Genomic DNA, 17,608 nt, shown 5'->3' with positions numbered 1-17,608 from the left:
GCATTTCTTGTACACCATAAGCATGAATGGTTTTTCCATCCTTTCTATTTCCAACAAAGGTTTGCTGCTTCCAAAACCACTTTCAAACTTGTCTCCTTTGATCCTTACCTGGGAGGTATCTTTCATTCTCATAATCCTCATTTTATTGATCAGGAACTGATACTTAGAAAGGTGATGAAACTTGTGCAGAATTACCTGACCTGGAATTGATGGAGTTGGGACTAGACGGTTTTTTTTGTTTTTGTTTTTTTAAATATATTTTTAAAGAAGATATTTAGAGTATGTCAATGTTACATAAAAATATAAAGAAAGTTCTTTTGATAGCAGATCTTATATTCTTTTCCACTCTAAAGCTGGCTTCTGGTAATGAGTTTTATTGAATCATCTATATTTTCTTATCTAATTCCTTTTTTGACTAACTGTGGGCCTGTGAGAGATGGACTTGCCCAAGTCAGATACGCATTCTCTGGACAGAGCAACATAGGCTAGTAGGGCCTCATGGTGAGTAGAAGTTAAGGTTGGCTGATTGATTGATCAGCATTCAAAGAAGATTTGAGGCAGCTAATTCAATCTAATAATAGCTGTAATTTACTGTGTATTTACTGAATGCCAGACGTTGAGCTAAACATAACCTTATTTTGTTGAATTCTGTAACATTGTTCGGAGAGGTAAGTATAAGTAATATCTTTGTGCAACTAAGGAAACTGGTTATGTGACTTCTCAAAGTCATAGAGTTAGAAGGTGGTAGAGCCAAGATTCAAACTCAGGCAGTCTTCACTCAAAGCTTTACCCATCACCCAATAATTTTTAAGCCAAGTTGGAAGGATGTTCCAGGCAGAGGAAGCAAGGCCTATAAAGCCGATAGAGGCAAGAATTGGCAAGGCAAGAGAACAGTTTGGAATGTCCAGAATTACATAACCTGTCCTCAGTCACATAGCCAGTGAGTGGCAGAGCTAGTGTTTGAATCCAGATCTGTGTCATGATACCATGGTGCTTGTCAGCGAAATAGGTTTGGGCCTCAGGATCTTGTAAGTCTGGATGGATCCTACAGGGCATTCTCGTGGTGCTGTGGGGTGAAGGTATTGCCATTGGTCATAGGTGGGTCACTAGCAAATGTTCTCCTCTGCAATAGGGTGAGTCTCTTGGGCAACAGGAAGTTCTCTGATGACAGCGGAGTAATAGGACACAGTCTCTGAGTTTGAATTCTGTCTCTGCCATCTTCTGCCTGTGTGACAAAGGCAAATTCTTTAACCTCTCTGTACCTGTTTATCCTTCTCTTCCATTTCTTCCACTCCTTCCCTTTCCCTTCCTTTCCCCAACCTTCAACTTACTTTTTATGACATGGAAATTTAAATGATTCTTTTAGGGTCTTTTGTGAGGATTAAATTAGATGATGTATGTAAAGTATTGGTAATACTAGATATAGTAGCATTTTAATATTATGTGCCAAAAATATAATACTTTTTTTTTGGTTGGGATGCTACCATTTTGTGTGTAGTTATTATTTAAGGGAAGTGTTTGTAAGAAGGAGAAGAATCCTAAATTCCAAGTATCACATTCTCAAAAAGGAACAAAGAAGAATTATGCATTTTAAGGTGAATTACACTAAAGGGGGATGGAAGGATGCTTTTAGGTTGACTTTTGCAGGATTTTAAAGGTTATTGTCATGTTTTCAGTTAATGGGAAATGTTAATAATTATGGTCATTTATGTTTTTTTTTTAAAAAGAAACTATAGAAACAAAAATAAAAATAGAAATAATCAATAAATCTATTATTCTAAACTTTAAGGAAGTACACACTCGTCTCCTCCACCTGCAATTTCTACCATCAGAGGCAACCACTAGTAACAGTTTGTTGCATTTTCTTTTACCTAATGAATGTATTGTGGACAGCTTTCCATTCCATCTTGCAGAACTTGACCTGTTTTTTTGTTTTCTTCTTTTTAATATTTCACAGCTTTTTTGAGGTATACTGTATGTTTTGTTTTTTTTTAAATTAATTAATTTATTTCTCTCCCCCGCGACCCCCCCCTCCCACTTTTCTGCTCTCTGTGTCCATTCCCTGCGTGTTCTTCTGTGACCACTTCTATCCTTATCAGTGGCACCGGGAATCTGTGTTACTTTTTGTTGCGTCATCTTGTGTCAGCTCTCCATGTGTGTGGCATCATTCTTGGGCAGGCTGTACTTTCTTTCATGCTGGGCAGCTCTCCTTACAGGGCATATTCCTTGCGCGTGGGGCTCCCCTACTCGGAGGAGACCCCTGCATGGCACGGCACTCCTTGCGCGCATCAGCACTGCGCATGGGCCAGCTCCACACGGGTCAAGGAGGCCCGGGGTTTGAACCACGGACCTCCCATGTGGTAGGCAGACGCCTTATCCATTGGGCCAAGTCTGCTTCCTGAGATATACTTTAATGTATCATAAAACCATCCATTGCAAATGTGTAATTCAGTGATTTTAGTAAATTACACAGTTGTACAATCATCACCATAATCCAGTTTTAGAATACTTGAATTACTTCAAAAAATTTGCTTTGTGCTTGTTTGTAGTCAATTCCCAGCTCTAGCCCTAGATAATTACTTCTCTACTTTGTGTCTTTATAGTTGCTTTTTTTAGAAATTTTGTGTAAATGGAATCCTACAATATGGAGTCTTTTGTGTCTGGTGTCCTTCAGTTAGCATGTTTTCAAGGCTTATTCATGTTATTGCATGGCAATTGAGTATTTGTTCCTTTTTCATGTTGAGTAATATTCTACTGTATGGATATACCACATTTTGTGTAACCCCATTTGGTTTTAAATCATGATGGATATTTGGTTTGTTTCCAGTTTTGGGCTATTGTAAATAATGCTACTGTGGCTATTCATATGCAAGTCTTCGTGTGGACATATGTTTTCCTACTTTTTGGATAGATACTTAGGAATGAAATTGTTGGATTGTGTGGTATGTTATGTTTAAGGAACTGCAAAAATTTTTTCCCCTAGTGGCTGTATTTTACATTTCCACAAGTGATGTTTTAGAGAGAGTTCCACTTTCTCTGCAGTTCTCTAACATTTGGTAACGTCAGTCTTTTTTATTATACTCATTCTAGTGGGTGTGTAGTGGTATTTCATTGTGGTTTTAAGTTTTGGTTCCCTAATGACTAATGCTGTTGCTCATCTTTTCTTGCGCTTTGTATATTTTCTTGGAGAAATGTCTATTCAGATATTTTGCCCATTTTATAATTGGGTTGTTTCTCCTCTTGTTATCTAGTTGTAAGAGTTCTTTATATATTGTGTATACAAATCACTTTTCAGATGTATGATTTGCAAATATTTTCTGTCAACCTATATCTTGTCTTTTTATTTTCTTTTGGTTTCTTTTGAAGAGCAAACTTTTAAAATTTTAACTAAGTCCAATTTGTCAGTTTTTTCTTTTATGGATCTTGCTTTCGAAGAAATCTTTTCCTAACCCAGGGTCATGAAGAATTTTTTCTGTGTTTTCTTCTAGAAGTTTTATAGGTTTAGCTCTTACATTTAGGGATATGGTCCATTTTGAATTAGCTTTTGAGTGCAGTGTGAGGTAAGAGTCTAAATTCTTTTTTTTTTTTTTCCTTTTCCTTTTTGGCATTTGGGCATTTGGTTGTACTTGTACAATTCTAAGAAAAGAACTATTCTTTCCCTATTGAACTGTCTTGGCACCTTTATAGAAAAATCATTGATTATAAATATTTGGGTTTATTTCTTAAATCTCTATTCTGTTCTGTTAATCTATAAATTTATCCTTATGCATATTCTAAACTGGTTGAGTAATGGTAGTTTTATAGTAATTTTGAAATCAGGCAGTGAAAGTTCTCCAATTTTGTTCATCCTTTAAAAAAATGTTTAGGGTCTTCTGGGGTCAACTTCTCAATTTCTAGAAAAAACCTGCCGAGATTTTAATAGGTTTTGTATATTGTATAGAATCTGTAGGTTAATTTGGGGGAGAATTGAAATGTTAATCTTCCATTTCATGAATATGGTATTTGTCTCTGTTTTGCAGTTTTTTATAGTAGCATTTTGTAGTTTTCAGGTTATTGGTCTTAAACTTCTTTTAATAAATTAATTTCTAAATATTGCATTTTATTTTTTTGATGCTATTGCACATGGAATTATTTTATAATTTCATTTTCAGTCTATTCACTTGCAAGTATATAGAAAAATAATTGCTTTTTTATATGTTAATATTGTGTCCTGTGATTTTCCTATGCTCACTTATTAGTTCTAGTAGCTTTTTTTTTTGTAGATCATTAGGATTTTCTATAGTTCATATTAAATTATCTGCTAATAAAGACACATTAGCTTCTTCCTTTCCGATCTATATGCATGCTCCGCCCCCCGCCTCCCCCCTCCCCTTTGCCTTATTGCATTGACTAGAATCTGTAGTACAAGGTTGGATAGAAGTGATGAAAGTGGACATCCTTGCTTCGTTCCTAGTAGGGAGAAGTAATCTATTTTACTCTTAAGTATGTTGTTACCTATAGAATTTTTATAAATGTCCTTTATCAGTTTGTAGAAATTCCCTTTTATTCCTAGTTTGCTGAGCATTTTTTTATTACTAATTTTCTGCATCTGTTTAGATGATTATTTGGTGTTTGTCCTTTATTAAGCTAATAGATGTATTATACTAATTAGAGTCACTGATGCATTCCTGGGACTCACATGGTCATGATGTATAATTCTATCTTGTATGTTAAAGAATTTGGTTTACTAATTTAATTAGTTAAGGATTTTTTATACCTGTGTTCATTTAAGAATATTGATCTGCAGTATCCTCTTCTTATAATGTCTTAATTGGCTTTGGTATGTTGGCCTTGTAAAATTTGTTGGTAATGATGGCCTTGTAAAATTCATTCACTATATTCTGAATGGTTTTGTGTCACGTTGGTGCTGTTTCTTCTTTAAATGTTTGCCAGAATTCACCAACGAAGTCATCTGGGTGTCAGGTTTTCTTTGAGGGAACATTTTTAAGTACAAATTTTATTTTCCAATGATAAATACTTCTCAATTTGTCATATAACTTTGGTCAGTTTCCAGAGTCCCCAAAACGCTGTTTTTGACATTTTGTTGAGTTTTGTACTTTTATTTTGCTAAGAAGAGTTGTTGACATTTTCATAACCACCATTGCCAGAACCTGTCTCTCTACATCTTTCTTCAAATGGCTGTATAGTATTACATTTTACAGATGTACTCTAATTTACTTAATATAAAGCTTTTAAAATTTAAATATATTTTCTAAGGAGTGCTGCAGCTAACATTCTTCTACATATAACTTTATCAACCTAAGGTACTATATTGCTACGATAGGTTCCTAGAAATGAAATTGCTGGCACAAAAGGTATGCATATTTTTCATTTTAATAGATGCTACCGTATTATTCACCAAAATTTGTACCAAATTACACTCTTACAAGAATGTTCAAGAGGGTCCACTTCTTCTTACCTTGCCAATACAGTATACGATTAATATTTTACATTGTTACCAATATGAAATGCAAAAAGTGGTATATTTTTATTTGCATTTATTTAATTTTAATGGAGTTGTAAATCTTATCTATGCTCCTTGACCGTTTCTTTTCCTTTATGGAATGACTTCATGTCCTTTGCTTAATTTCCAATTAAGATTGGTTTTCTTTCTCTTATTAGTTTGTAGAAACTTTTGATATTATAGTATTATTGAACTCTTATCTGTTCATGTTGTAAATATATTTTTTTCCGTTCTGTTATTTGTTGCCTTCTAGTCATAACTTGTCTTCAAGCTTTTAAAAGTCTGGTGGTGTAATTTGTTTTTTGTTTGTTTTTAAAACAGAAAGTTGTACAAGGGATTGATTTAAACCAAATTCGAGGACTTGGGTTTGATGCTACGTGTTCTCTGGTTGTTTTGGATAAGCAGTTTCATCCTTTACCAGTAAACCATGAAGGTAGGACCATTCCTATCCCTTTCCCTGGTTTGGGAGACTGGCTTGGGGAAGGCTTGATTGATTAATCCAGTGGGCTTAATGAATATGTCAGGTGTATCTAGTGAGGTTTAGGGTACAGTGTCCTGGAGGTTAGAGAAATCACATCTCAGAGGTTGAAAGCTTGGATATCAAGTGGGAAGAGTGGGATGGCATGGGGACCTGGGTTAGGGAGAGACTTGACTCCATAAAATGCAAAAGCCACAGGAAAGATGGGTGAAGAAAGGGCATGAAATCATAAGCTCAGAGTGAGTAGTAGTTATGAAATAATGGTCTGGGTGTTTTTAGTTTTTCTGTTCTGTTTTTGTTTTTAGAAAAGGGAGTGATAATGCCTGCATTTGCTCTGTATATGAAGCTCCCATCCCATGTTCATTTGCGTTGGTGAGCCAAATCCATTTAAAAGAAATAGAACCAGACAAACTGACCATGATCACACAGAAGTTGGAAACAGATGGCCTCTCTGATTTCAATAGCCAGACCAAAGGATGTTGCTAGTCAGTGATGTTGTTCTGACAGACATTTGTGACAATAGTAAGGAGCTGTTTCATATGTAAAGTGCCGCTTAGGGCTACCATCAGAGATTCTCACAGTGGGTGAGGATGTATTCTTTTTCAGGAATATTAGCCAGTTGGGGTTGCAAACCAAAGTCAACAGGAGTCAGGCAGGTAATATAAATGAATAAAGTGTTCAGGTTTGAGAATAACAGTAGTTCATGTGTAGAGATAAATTCCAATAGACATCTAACCTTCTAATAAGAGGAAGATGTTAGGGAATGGTGGAAATTTTGGTGCATTGGAAATTGCATGTTCCATCTAAAGAGGGGCAGCTCTAGGCGGCTGTAGGCAGTTGTTGTCAAGATAGCCATTAACAACATGTTTTGGGCTGGAAAAGTATGTGAATGGATGAATGATTAGAGCATAATGTTAATGATGACCAGCTTTCACATTTGTGTAAATAGAGATATAAATGTAAATATATATATTATTGTTTTAGTTTGCTAAAAGCTGCCAAGTCACCATACCAGAAATGGATTGGCTTTTACAATGGGGATTTATTAATTTATAAACTTACAGTTCTGAGGCTGTGAAAATATCCAAATCAAGGCCTCATTAGGTGATACTTTTCTCCCTGAAGACTGGCTGTGCAAGATCATGGACCCCTGTTACATGATAAGGAACAGTGGCAGTATTTCTGGTCTCCCTTCTCCTTTGGGTCTTGTGGCTTTCAGCTTCTGGCCTTCTCCAGCTTTCTCTCTGCCTCTTTGTGTTCTTTCTCGGGTTCTGTTGATTTCAGACTCTTGCTCTTGTGGCTTGCTTTCTCAGCTTCTGTGGGTTCCTCTCTGAGCTCCTGAATCTTTTCTCTCTGTCTTTCCGTATTCATCCTGTTTATAAAGGACTCCAGCAAGAGGATTAAGATATATCCTGGGTCACGCCACACTAAAATAATATAATCAAAAGGTCTCGCCTACAGGAATAGATTAGCTCTAAGGACATGATTTTCTGGGGTCCATAAAAGCCTCAAACTACAACAATTATCTCTTCCTTTCTTCTTTCCACATTTATTAGTACCTATAGTGTGCCAAGCCCTCTCTTATTAAGTGCTGGGGCTTCAAAATGAATATGAGTGACTCTTTTACTTAGTGGCCCTTCATTGGCTCATTTGGCTTTGATCTGTCCCAACAGGGCAGGGCAGACTCAGTCTGGGTCACTTCAGGGGGCAGAGGTCAAAGAAGGGATGATAGATAAGCATACCTCAGCTCAGCAGCAGCAAGCAATAAGCCCTCTCTAATTATGAGATGTAGCCAGCCATGGAGTTGGCTGCTTTGGGAGGCCATCAGCTCTCCCTTCTGCCTTTAAGTAGAGGCCAGATGAGCATCTGTTAGCGCTGCTATAGGAAGAATTCTCACACTGAGTGGGACTTAGACATTAAAAATCTAAGATTCAGGGACTCTATACTTTTCATTTACTAAGATTTATGGTTTTGACTTCTGACTGTATGCTAGAATTATCTGGGATCTTTTAAAAATATCAGTTCTTGAGCCTCACCTCCAAAATTTGTATTCGTTTGCTTTGGGTGAGTCTAGGACATCGGCATTTTTAAAAAGTTTCCTTGGTAGTTTTATTATGTGGAGAATCACTGGACAAAGGGAGTAGAGAGCTAAAATATTAGGAACAAAAACACTTCAATTGGAAGAGGAGATTTTCTTATTAAACCTTCTTCTGTGGATTCCATCTTTTTTCTCATTGTGGATAGAATTGCCTGCTGTTAACAAGCCCTTTATTGACAGGATAGCTAGGTTGCAACCCTAATTATAAGTGATGAAATAACTATTCCACCTAAAAGGTTAAAGTGTACCATTCATTTATATCCAGCTGCAGTTTCCCCTCACCAGTTTCTTTCCTTTCAACAGATTATATTAAGGTTAGATTTTATCCAAAATGGATTATCCTGTGCTAGAAAATGAAATTAGGATTTTAAAGGTGGTGTAAAGGTTCTTTGAAGACCGCTTCTACCTACATGACAATGATCAAGTCTTGACTGGTTAACCAGAGTATTTGTTAGGAGAGAGGGTGTTGGGTCAGGAGATTTCCAATAGCCTCAATCATTAAAATCAAACAGGCAGAACTGGCAAAAGTGTTGCCATGTTTGGATTTTAACCAAAAAAGGAAAAAACAAAAGTTCAGTAGTTGAAGAACACTAAGCATTGCTATATGATAAAAGAGTCTTCCTGTTAGCTATTTCTTTTTGGTCCTTCTTCCTTTGAAGGTCTTGTTGGGTCACAACATCCATAGGCGTACCTAAGAGGGAGAGGACCCAAGGATGATAATTTGGGGTGCAGAAGGGGGTTACTAATTAGGTTATTCTGTGTAACAGAAACTTAATATTTAATTGTTTTTGCTGATTCATACTGTTTCCCCCTTGTGCATGTCTGGCATACAGGAGATGTTCCAAGTAGTAAAACTGAATGAGTGAATAAATGGATGAATGGTCTGGCCTTAAACTAACTATATATAAACTGACTAATCCGAATAGTGCTCTACCAAATTGCCTCAGATTCTCTTAAAATACCGCATCTTCTCAGATCTGTGTTCCACCATTTTTTTTCACAAGCTGTCTCTATTGTGTGGAACCTCTTTCCCTGCTCTTCCTTCATGTGGTTAACTAATGGCCATTTTCAGAACTAAATGAAAGCTTTCCTAACCTTTGGAAGCTCCATGTGCAACTCAGGCCGAGCTAGCCTAGAGCCTTCTCTTTGTTCGTCCTTCTGTCCCCTAGTCCGTCCTACTGTTTTGGCAGTCATTTCCCTGTATAGACTGTTGTTTCCAGCTAGCCATGTGCTTTTTAAGGGCAGGGACTATATGGCATATGTTTCTCTGTATCCCTGCACCTTGACATGTACCAGATGCTCAATAGAAGGTTAAATTAACTTAGAGTTGTCATTTATTTGTGATTTTTCTACAAGAACTGAGGAAAGATTAACTTCTTGGTCTTTGTCTAAAGTGAAAATTATTAATGACTAATAATAATAAATATAATAAAGTAATCAATGCTGTACAATTTTTTATTGCATTGATCCAACTGCTTTTTGAGGGTCTCTTTTATGTAGAGGTAGTAGTAGCTGATTGGCGTCTACTATAGTTAGAAGGTTAGCAGCAAATGTTTGTGCTTTGAAACAGCTATACATTCTGTACAATATTTAAGAAACAGAACAGGTATTGTTCTCCCTCCACACATTCACACACTCACACACACACACACACACATTTTTAGACTCAACTGTTCTGGAATAGGACCCTGGATATCAGTTTTTAAAAAAGGTTTCCAGGTGATGCTAATGTGCAACTAGGATTGAGGACCTGAGGCTAAGCAATTCTGTTGCACAATAGAACCACTCTGTTTAAAAAAGGATCCTTTGTTGTGTCTGTGGAAGGTCTCACATACTTTGTCCTATTCGCAGAGTATTACTGTCATTTCAGGAGCTTTTGTGGGACCTGAAATCTCTCTAGTGAGCCAGACTCCTTGTTCTTGACTCATTAGAATGATGACTACCTCATTTGGATATTTTCTTAGGTTCACTTTTTTTCTTTTAGTTTTAAAAGTTCTTTATCAAAGATTTGGAAGAGTAAATAAAATAATAGACTTTGTACCACTACTGAGGATAAACAAATGAAATTGCCATATTTGCCTCAGATCATCTTTTTAAGTGTAACAACTGCTCGAAGCTTCAGTCCCTTCTCTTTCCTTCTCCCACCATGCTGTCCCCTGTAGGTAAACATTCTTCTGTAGTTGGAGTTTACAAATACATTGTTTTGGGGCTTTACTATATATATATAAATCCATAACAGCAGCCAATACATATTTTTTGTGTTTTTAAATATCCTAAATGGTATCATTATTCGTGTTGATATATGTAACTCTAGTTTATTCATTTCCCCAAATAATTTATCTGTTCTCTATACGTATCTTGTTTCAAAGCATGCTTCAAGCTTTTATTTCCTGGCTGTGAGACATTCATCATGTCTTCAACTTCTGAGTCTTAGTTTGTCATTGAGAAATGTGGATAATAATACCTATTATAGGTATTTTGAGGATTAAATGAGATGATGTGTCTAAAAAGGGCTTGGGAGACATGCACAAATATGCACACATGCACACACACAATATGTTTTATTATAAACATTTTCCATTGGCAAAGTTATGCCATTGTTTCCCTTATTTTGTGATGAAATAATATGTGAAAAGTGCCTGGCTCAATAACTCTTGGGTCTCCATTTATGTTTCACCCTTACCACCTCCCAGGTGTAATCATTGCTGATCTTCATTTTGCCATCTAAGGAAGCAGAGGACTTTAAAATTAGATGATGAACTAACAGAGGTTGGGGAAAGGAGGGAGGGTCAGTCAGTTACTATATGGGCTGTAGGATGGTACAGATTATGTGCCAAAGTGTAGTAACCACTCTCCTTTTCCAGCTGGTGGTAAATTCCATTCCTGTGATTTACTCCTGAGGGCCTACTATGTGTTAGGTATTTGCCATGCCCTTTTTGCATATTGTCTTTCTTTCAATGAATGAAAGATTTCAGTTAATCCTTACATGCTTTTCGGTAGATCTTATTATTATCCATATTTTATAGATAAGGACATTGAGGCCAAGAAAAGTTTGGTGACTTTACTCAGTTTATTTCTACCTATAACTGAGAAGGTCATCATTCCCCTCTAGGTCTTTCTGATTCTAAAGCTCATGTGCTTTTTACTCTACCAGACAAACTAACCAAATGAGGGAGAAAAAACACCGAAATTAACTAATTTCAATTAAATTCACTAGAAGAAGTGGGAATATAAGCAGATAAAAACCATTATGTAGGTTATTAGTTATATTACATCATTTATATCCTTGTCCTGTCCATATTTGTAAGAGACAGTTTTGAAAAAGCCAAAATTGCATTTTAACTTATACCCTAAGCTATTTTCCTGAATGTATGCCCAAAGACGTTTTTGTAGGTCAGGAAGGGACAGGAAAGCAGGGGGAGATGTTGAGAGAGAGAGAAAGAGAGAGAGAGAGAGAGAGAATGAGTTATAAATGTTAAACTGGTAGATCTTGACTGACTTTTTTTTTAAACAAATGTTTATTAACTGTCTGTGTTTAAAACCAAACCCTGTGAAAAGTATGAAATGTTTGAAAACAGCATTTGTTTTTTTAAAAGATTTATTTATTCTTTCCTTTCCCCCTGCCCCATTGTCTGCTCTCTGTGTCCATTCCCTGTGTATTCTGTGTCTGCTTGCATTCTTGTCAGCGGCACTGGGAATCTGTGTCTCTTTTTGTTGCGTCATCTTGCTGTGTCACTCTCCATGTGTGCAGTGCCACTCCTGGGCAGGCTGTGCTTTTTTGACCCAGGGCCGCTCACCTTGTGGGGGAGTGTACTCCTTGCGCTTGGGGCTTCCCTACACGGGAGACACCCCTGTGTGGCATGGCACTCCTTGGGTGCATCAGCACTGTGTGTGCGCCAGCTCATCACACAGGTCAGGAGACCCTGGGTTTGAACCCTGGGCCTCCTGTGTGTAGGCAGATGCTCTATCAGTTGAGCCAGATCTCCTTCCCTTGACTGACTTTTAGCTAAGAGTTTTAACTCTGGGGTTATGTCCAAAGAACAAGTTGCTTAAAGGGAAATCTTTGGTTTAGATAAAATGTATTCATAAGCCTTGTTGAAGATCCATCTGTTTTGTTCATTCTTGATATATGAAATTGTGCGGCCTTTTGCCCTTGGGAATTCATAGTTGCCCCTTGAATTAGAAGTGAAAAAATCCATGTCTGTCCTCATGTCCCTCTTGTTTCTGCTAGGAGCTTCTCATCGTAACGTTATCATGTGGCTGGATCACCGAGCTGTCAGTCAAGTCCACAGGATCAATGACACCAGGCACAGTGTCCTTCAGAATGTTGGGGGAGTAATGTCTGTGGAGATGCAGGCCCCCAAGCTTCTGTGGCTAAAAGAGGTAAGTTCATGGGATTGAGGAGATGGTTGTTACAGATAAGGGATTCCGTTTATTTTGGACCTGTTCATTATGTTTCATTTTCCCCCACAACACTATGTGGAAGTTTGATCCTATTTTATTGATCAGGTTTTAGTTAAATCACTCCTATTTTAATAAAATGCTTAGCTCATGCCAGGTACCATAAGTATTTTACAAAGATTATCTCTTTGAATCCTAATAACAGTCCTATGAGGTAAGTTTTTTAAGTCTTTGTTTTGTAGACAAGGAAAGTAAAGCTCAGAGAGATTAACCAACTCAACCAAAGTGACACAATACGTATGTGATTGAGTCAGGATTTGACTAACTCCAAAATCTACTCTCTTAATAACCAGTACTCTAGTGAAGTTCAGAGAGGTTAATTACTGTTCCATTTAGAAAGTCGCAGAGCTGTGACTGAAGTCCAGATCTTCCAATCAGAGCCTTCTTTTTCCATAGGCATTTAGCTCCATATTATTAATCTTTGGTCTTGTTGACATTTTAGGGTATCCCTTTCTCAAACCACCTGATCATTACGTCCCCATGTGATAGAGTAATTTCTAGTCAAAGCACTTCCCATTTCCAGATGTTAGGACTCCCTTTTGAAGTGTGGAGAATGGCGATGTCAGCTTAATGGTTCCCATTAGAGATGGATGTGTGAGAAAGTTCAAGTCCTTTGCAAACCTCAGGGACTTGAAAAACCCTTAGGTGGTCTGGAGAGGAGAGAATCCATCAAATGAACAAGAACCAATATGATACATTGACTGAGGTTTGAGGTAGGCTGAGGCTTCAGTGACTCAAATTGTATATGGGGTTCAGGGAACTTAAGTGACTGGGGAGGTGCCCCATAATTGCCACCATCGAGTAAGAGATGGGTAAGCAAGAAACATCAATAATTACAGCAGGCTTGTTATCTGTTTTATATATTGAGCCGTTCTGTAAATTTTAATTTGCAGAATATCTTCTGTAGTTGCTCAGAGTTTGAAAACATGGATTGTCTTTGGGATAGGTAGTTTCAGAGATTTAATCCTGAAACACATTGTATAACTTTGTGCAAAGTAATTCTCACCCTAGACCTCACTTTTTCCACCTGTAAGTTTATTTCAAAACCTGATCCAAATATATGCTGGTGACTGAAACACAAATCAAATAAAGAGCCAGCTGCTGTACACTGCCCTTATAGCTTGTCTATTTGGAGCAATTGTAGGCATTAATTGATTTAATTTCTAACAAGCTCTTCCTGGTAGATAGCATGGGAAACTGAGGTTGAGAGAGAACTTATATAATTTTCCTAAGCAAATGGTAGAGCCAAGATTTAAAACATGGCTACATAATCCTCATGCATTCCATTGGTCATGCTGTACTAAAATCCTTTCTGTGAAATCTGTTGCTTGGGTAGGGCCAGGATTGAGGACAGTGATGTTCTTTAGGATGGCCTGAACGTGCAAGAGAAGAAAGGGGTTGGATATATCACCCTTTTGGCTACAGGTAGTGAAGAATTGTAGAGGTAAGCAAGGAGGATTATCAGGGCTTTATTGAGTATCTGCTTGGTGGCCAGCTCTGGGCCATATATCACAGAGGGTCTCAATGTACATTTGTTATGAATCTCTCACAATATTAACCATTTTGCAGTTGAGATCAAACTGCATTAAACAAACTACATAGAAAATAAAGTCTAAATTGCAGGCAGTGACTAAAATTGTCTACTCTTTCCTTCCTCCCTCCCTCCCTCCTTCCTTCCCAGATAAGTAGCCTGGGCTCAGTTTGTATAGGACCTATTTGGTGTTAGTGACTAGTTGATGGTTTATAAGCAAGGGAGGGATTTGAAAGGTAATTTTGCCAGAAATTGGATTAGGGGTGAGAAAGTGTGTTTGTGTGTGTGTGTGTGTGTGTGTAAGTATTAAGAGTTTTCTTACTCCTTGATGATAGCCCTTCAGCTTTGCATTGCTCTTAGGATAAATTCCAAAGTTCTTAACGTGGTCCAAGAGAAAGCATTTAATGTCATTTTTCCTGCCCCCCCCCCCCGATTTACTTTGTGGCCCTCACCTCCTTGCTCACTTTCATCCATCTACAGAGATTAACTCAAGATTCTACAAACACACCCACTTCTTTGCCACCTCAGAGTCTTGACCAGGGGTCAGCAACCTATCTCCTAGGGACAAGATCTAGCCTTCTGCCAGTTTTTGGATGGCTTACAAGCTAAGAGTGGGTTTTCCATTTTCAAATGATTGAAAAAAATCAAAAGAAGAATAATAGTTTGTGATGTGTGAAAATTATATGAAATTAACAGTTTAGTGTCCATAATAAAGTTTTATTGGAACCCAGCCAAACTCAATCATTTAAGTATTGTCTATGGCTGCTATTGTACCACAATGGCAGAATTGAGTTTTTGCAACAGAGACTATATGAGAGACTCTGTGGCCTGCAAAGCTGAAAATATTTACTATCTGGCCCATTAGAGAAAACATATACTGATCTCTGGTTTTGATAGTATTGTATCTTCTGCCCAGAATTTCTCACTACTCACTATTGACTCATCATTCAGGTTTCAGCTTAATTGTCACTTACTTACTTAGAAAAGCCTTTCTTGATCCTGAAATAAATCAGAAAGCTCTTTTCATTGCACTTTTAATTTTACCATGTTTATCTTTCATAAATTGTGGTGCTATGGCCATTTGTGTGATGATTTGTATAACGCTTGCCTCCATTGTAACCTACAGGAGGATGGAAATCATATCCATTTTGTTTATTGTTGTGTCCCTTCTCCAAGTCACATGACTGGCACATAGTAGGTACTCAAAAATATTTTTAAAATAATTTGAATGACCCAATAAGAGGACTGTTGGAGTACTCCAGGTGAGAACTAATGAGGCTTGAATTAGGCACTGTGGGATGGAGAGGAGATGGGTTCCAGAAATCTTTAGATGATAAAATCAGCAGGACTTTGAGACTGATAGGATATGAGAGGTGAGTCAGATGGAGGAGTCCGAGCTGACCACTCATTTCAAAATTGCTGCCATTCATGTGCTCCTTGTCCTTAGCTTGGAATCGGATGTCAAAGGGAATTGGGCAGAATTTTGAGTTCAGACTGCCTGGAAGACTAGAAGAGTTATACTAGGACCACCAGAGCTTTTGGGTAAAGTCACTGGGTCCTAGTCCTGCGATATGGAATTTTAATCATGTCCTTTACATTCAAGGTTTATGTGTTTCAGGTTGACATATATCTCCTTAATAAGAACTGTCAGATAAAAGAAAAAATGCCATTTTAATTTTTCATACCCCCAGCAGTCTGGCTTTTCCATTTGGTCTCAATGATTCTGACTCTCATCTTAATGAAGGCCAAATGTAAATTAAGTTCTGTCAGGCTAGAACAGCTGGAGTCTCCTATCTTTATAAACATGAAACATTGTAGGGTAACAAGGTGCAGACTGGGGAAGGTCAACAAAGTTAACAGGCTGATGCTGATCTTGACAGCCCAATGTTAATGGAAGATAATTAATGTGGCTTGTAGGGACTGAATGGAGTTAGTCCAATCCATCTTTTAACTCATTTCCTCTTTTTGCCATTGTCAGCAGAGCAGAAAGCTAGTCATTTTATAGTTTGAAATTTTTATTGTTCATCCCAAAGGTCTGGAACCAACTGGCTGGAATGTCAAAGGCTTTTGTTGATAAGTTAAAAAAATATGTCTGCCCCTCCTATCTCCCCAGTCCATGCCCCACTTGCTTCTGTTCCTTGATAACATATTGGGAAAATGAGTAAATGTTACCCTGAATGGTTCTGATGTGTCTTGTTGAGTGCCTGTTGATTCTCTGTGGAATCTGAAGTTTATTGACTAGAGAGGTGGTTTGTTAAGGTACCCCTTCCTGCTCCCTATGGAAGGTGTCAGTTGCGTGCCTTGCATTAGGAGCTTTTGAAAAGAAAAGAAATCCCTGGTAGAAGCCAGGAATACTCATTCTAATCATTTCTGTAGAGGAGAGCCTTGTCCCTGCTCGCTTTTCCTGGCTCGTCTGGCCCTATTATTTCATTCTTCTTCATGACATAATAACATCTATTCTCTTACCCAAAGATTTCTTCTAATCTTGAAACCTTATGAAAGATGAACAATGTAAGTTTCTTTCTTTGAAATGCCACTATTTTTTTCCTTTTTTAAAATGCCAGTATGTTGGAAGCTATGGTCTTCCTTGTTTATTTTTGCTTAAAATTGAACTTACAGGTGTAATATTATTCACCTAAATTCATCAAGTCTTAGCTGTGAGCGCATAACTATATACTGAGGAACTTTAGGAAGATGAAACACTTCTGTAACAACAGAAAGAAGTACAGGATTTAAAGCCAGTCACATCTATATTTGAATCTTTCTCTACCACTTATCAACTGTGGCACCTTGGACAAGCTAGACAACTTCTCTGAATCTCCATGTGCTCATCTCTAAAATGGAAATGATGCTGGCTTTGTGAAATTACTGTAAGAATTTAGCTAAGTGTAAAGTGGCTTTTACAGTAGATATTCAAATAGTTTACTTTTTACTTGCATTGTGTTTAAAAATATTTGCCTTTGCTGATGCACATTTCAGTAATATTACCAAATAGGAGAATTTTGGGTAATAGAGTATCTTATTTCATGGATCTGGCCATCATGAGTAGTATGTTTTTTCCTGTTTAGCTAATAGCTAAGGAGAGCCACTACAAAGTTATCAAATGCAATAATAGAAAATAGACAGTGGAAGAGTACAGACATATTTTCAGGGTAATTCATTTGAATCATTCATACGGTATGTGTAATAATACCTATTCCAAAAGGCAGTAAACTTTGAACTGCAGAGCAGACTGCTTTATTGAATACAATCTACTTGTTTCCCCTAAAATTCACTGAGTGCCTGCTTCCCCAGAATTATTTTATCTTACAAGACTTACTTTATTTAAACTTCACACCTGTCCTATGAGCTAGATATTATTTCTTTTTTAAATGAGGGAACTGAAGCTCAGAAAAGTTCAATGACTTGCTCACGGTCTCACACCATGTAAACAAACCCACATCAAGATCAATACCACAGCTGTCCTTCCTCATCGCTCACGTATGGGGCTTGTGCCATTCACAGTGGAAATCCAAAAGTGGTCTTGCCCTCACCAAA

General features: G+C 37.4%; 1 protein-coding gene across 8 annotated transcripts in view; it reads left to right on the top strand.

Annotated features, from left to right (window-relative positions):
- Window positions 1-17,608, top strand: part of FGGY (FGGY carbohydrate kinase domain containing) — a 531,195-nt gene that overhangs the window by 65,146 nt on the left and 448,441 nt on the right. For 4 of the 8 annotated variants that reach the window (XM_058303499.2, XM_058303497.2, XM_058303500.2 and 1 more), the window contains exons 4-5: window positions 5,825-5,936; window positions 12,311-12,462. In XM_058303499.2, the coding sequence (XP_058159482.1) occupies window positions 5,825-5,936; window positions 12,311-12,462 (264 nt within the window). Of the gene's footprint in view, window positions 1-1,031; window positions 1,134-5,824; window positions 5,937-12,310; window positions 12,463-17,608 lie in introns of those variants that run through there. The other 4 variants (XM_058303505.2, XM_058303502.2, XM_058303504.2 and 1 more) reach the window with 3 other exon arrangements.

Source organism: Dasypus novemcinctus, chromosome 9 (assembly GCF_030445035.2).
Source record: "Dasypus novemcinctus isolate mDasNov1 chromosome 9, mDasNov1.1.hap2, whole genome shotgun sequence".
Lineage (NCBI taxonomy): Eukaryota > Metazoa > Chordata > Mammalia > Cingulata > Dasypodidae > Dasypus > Dasypus novemcinctus.
This window is presented reverse-complemented; position numbering and strand designations above follow the sequence as displayed.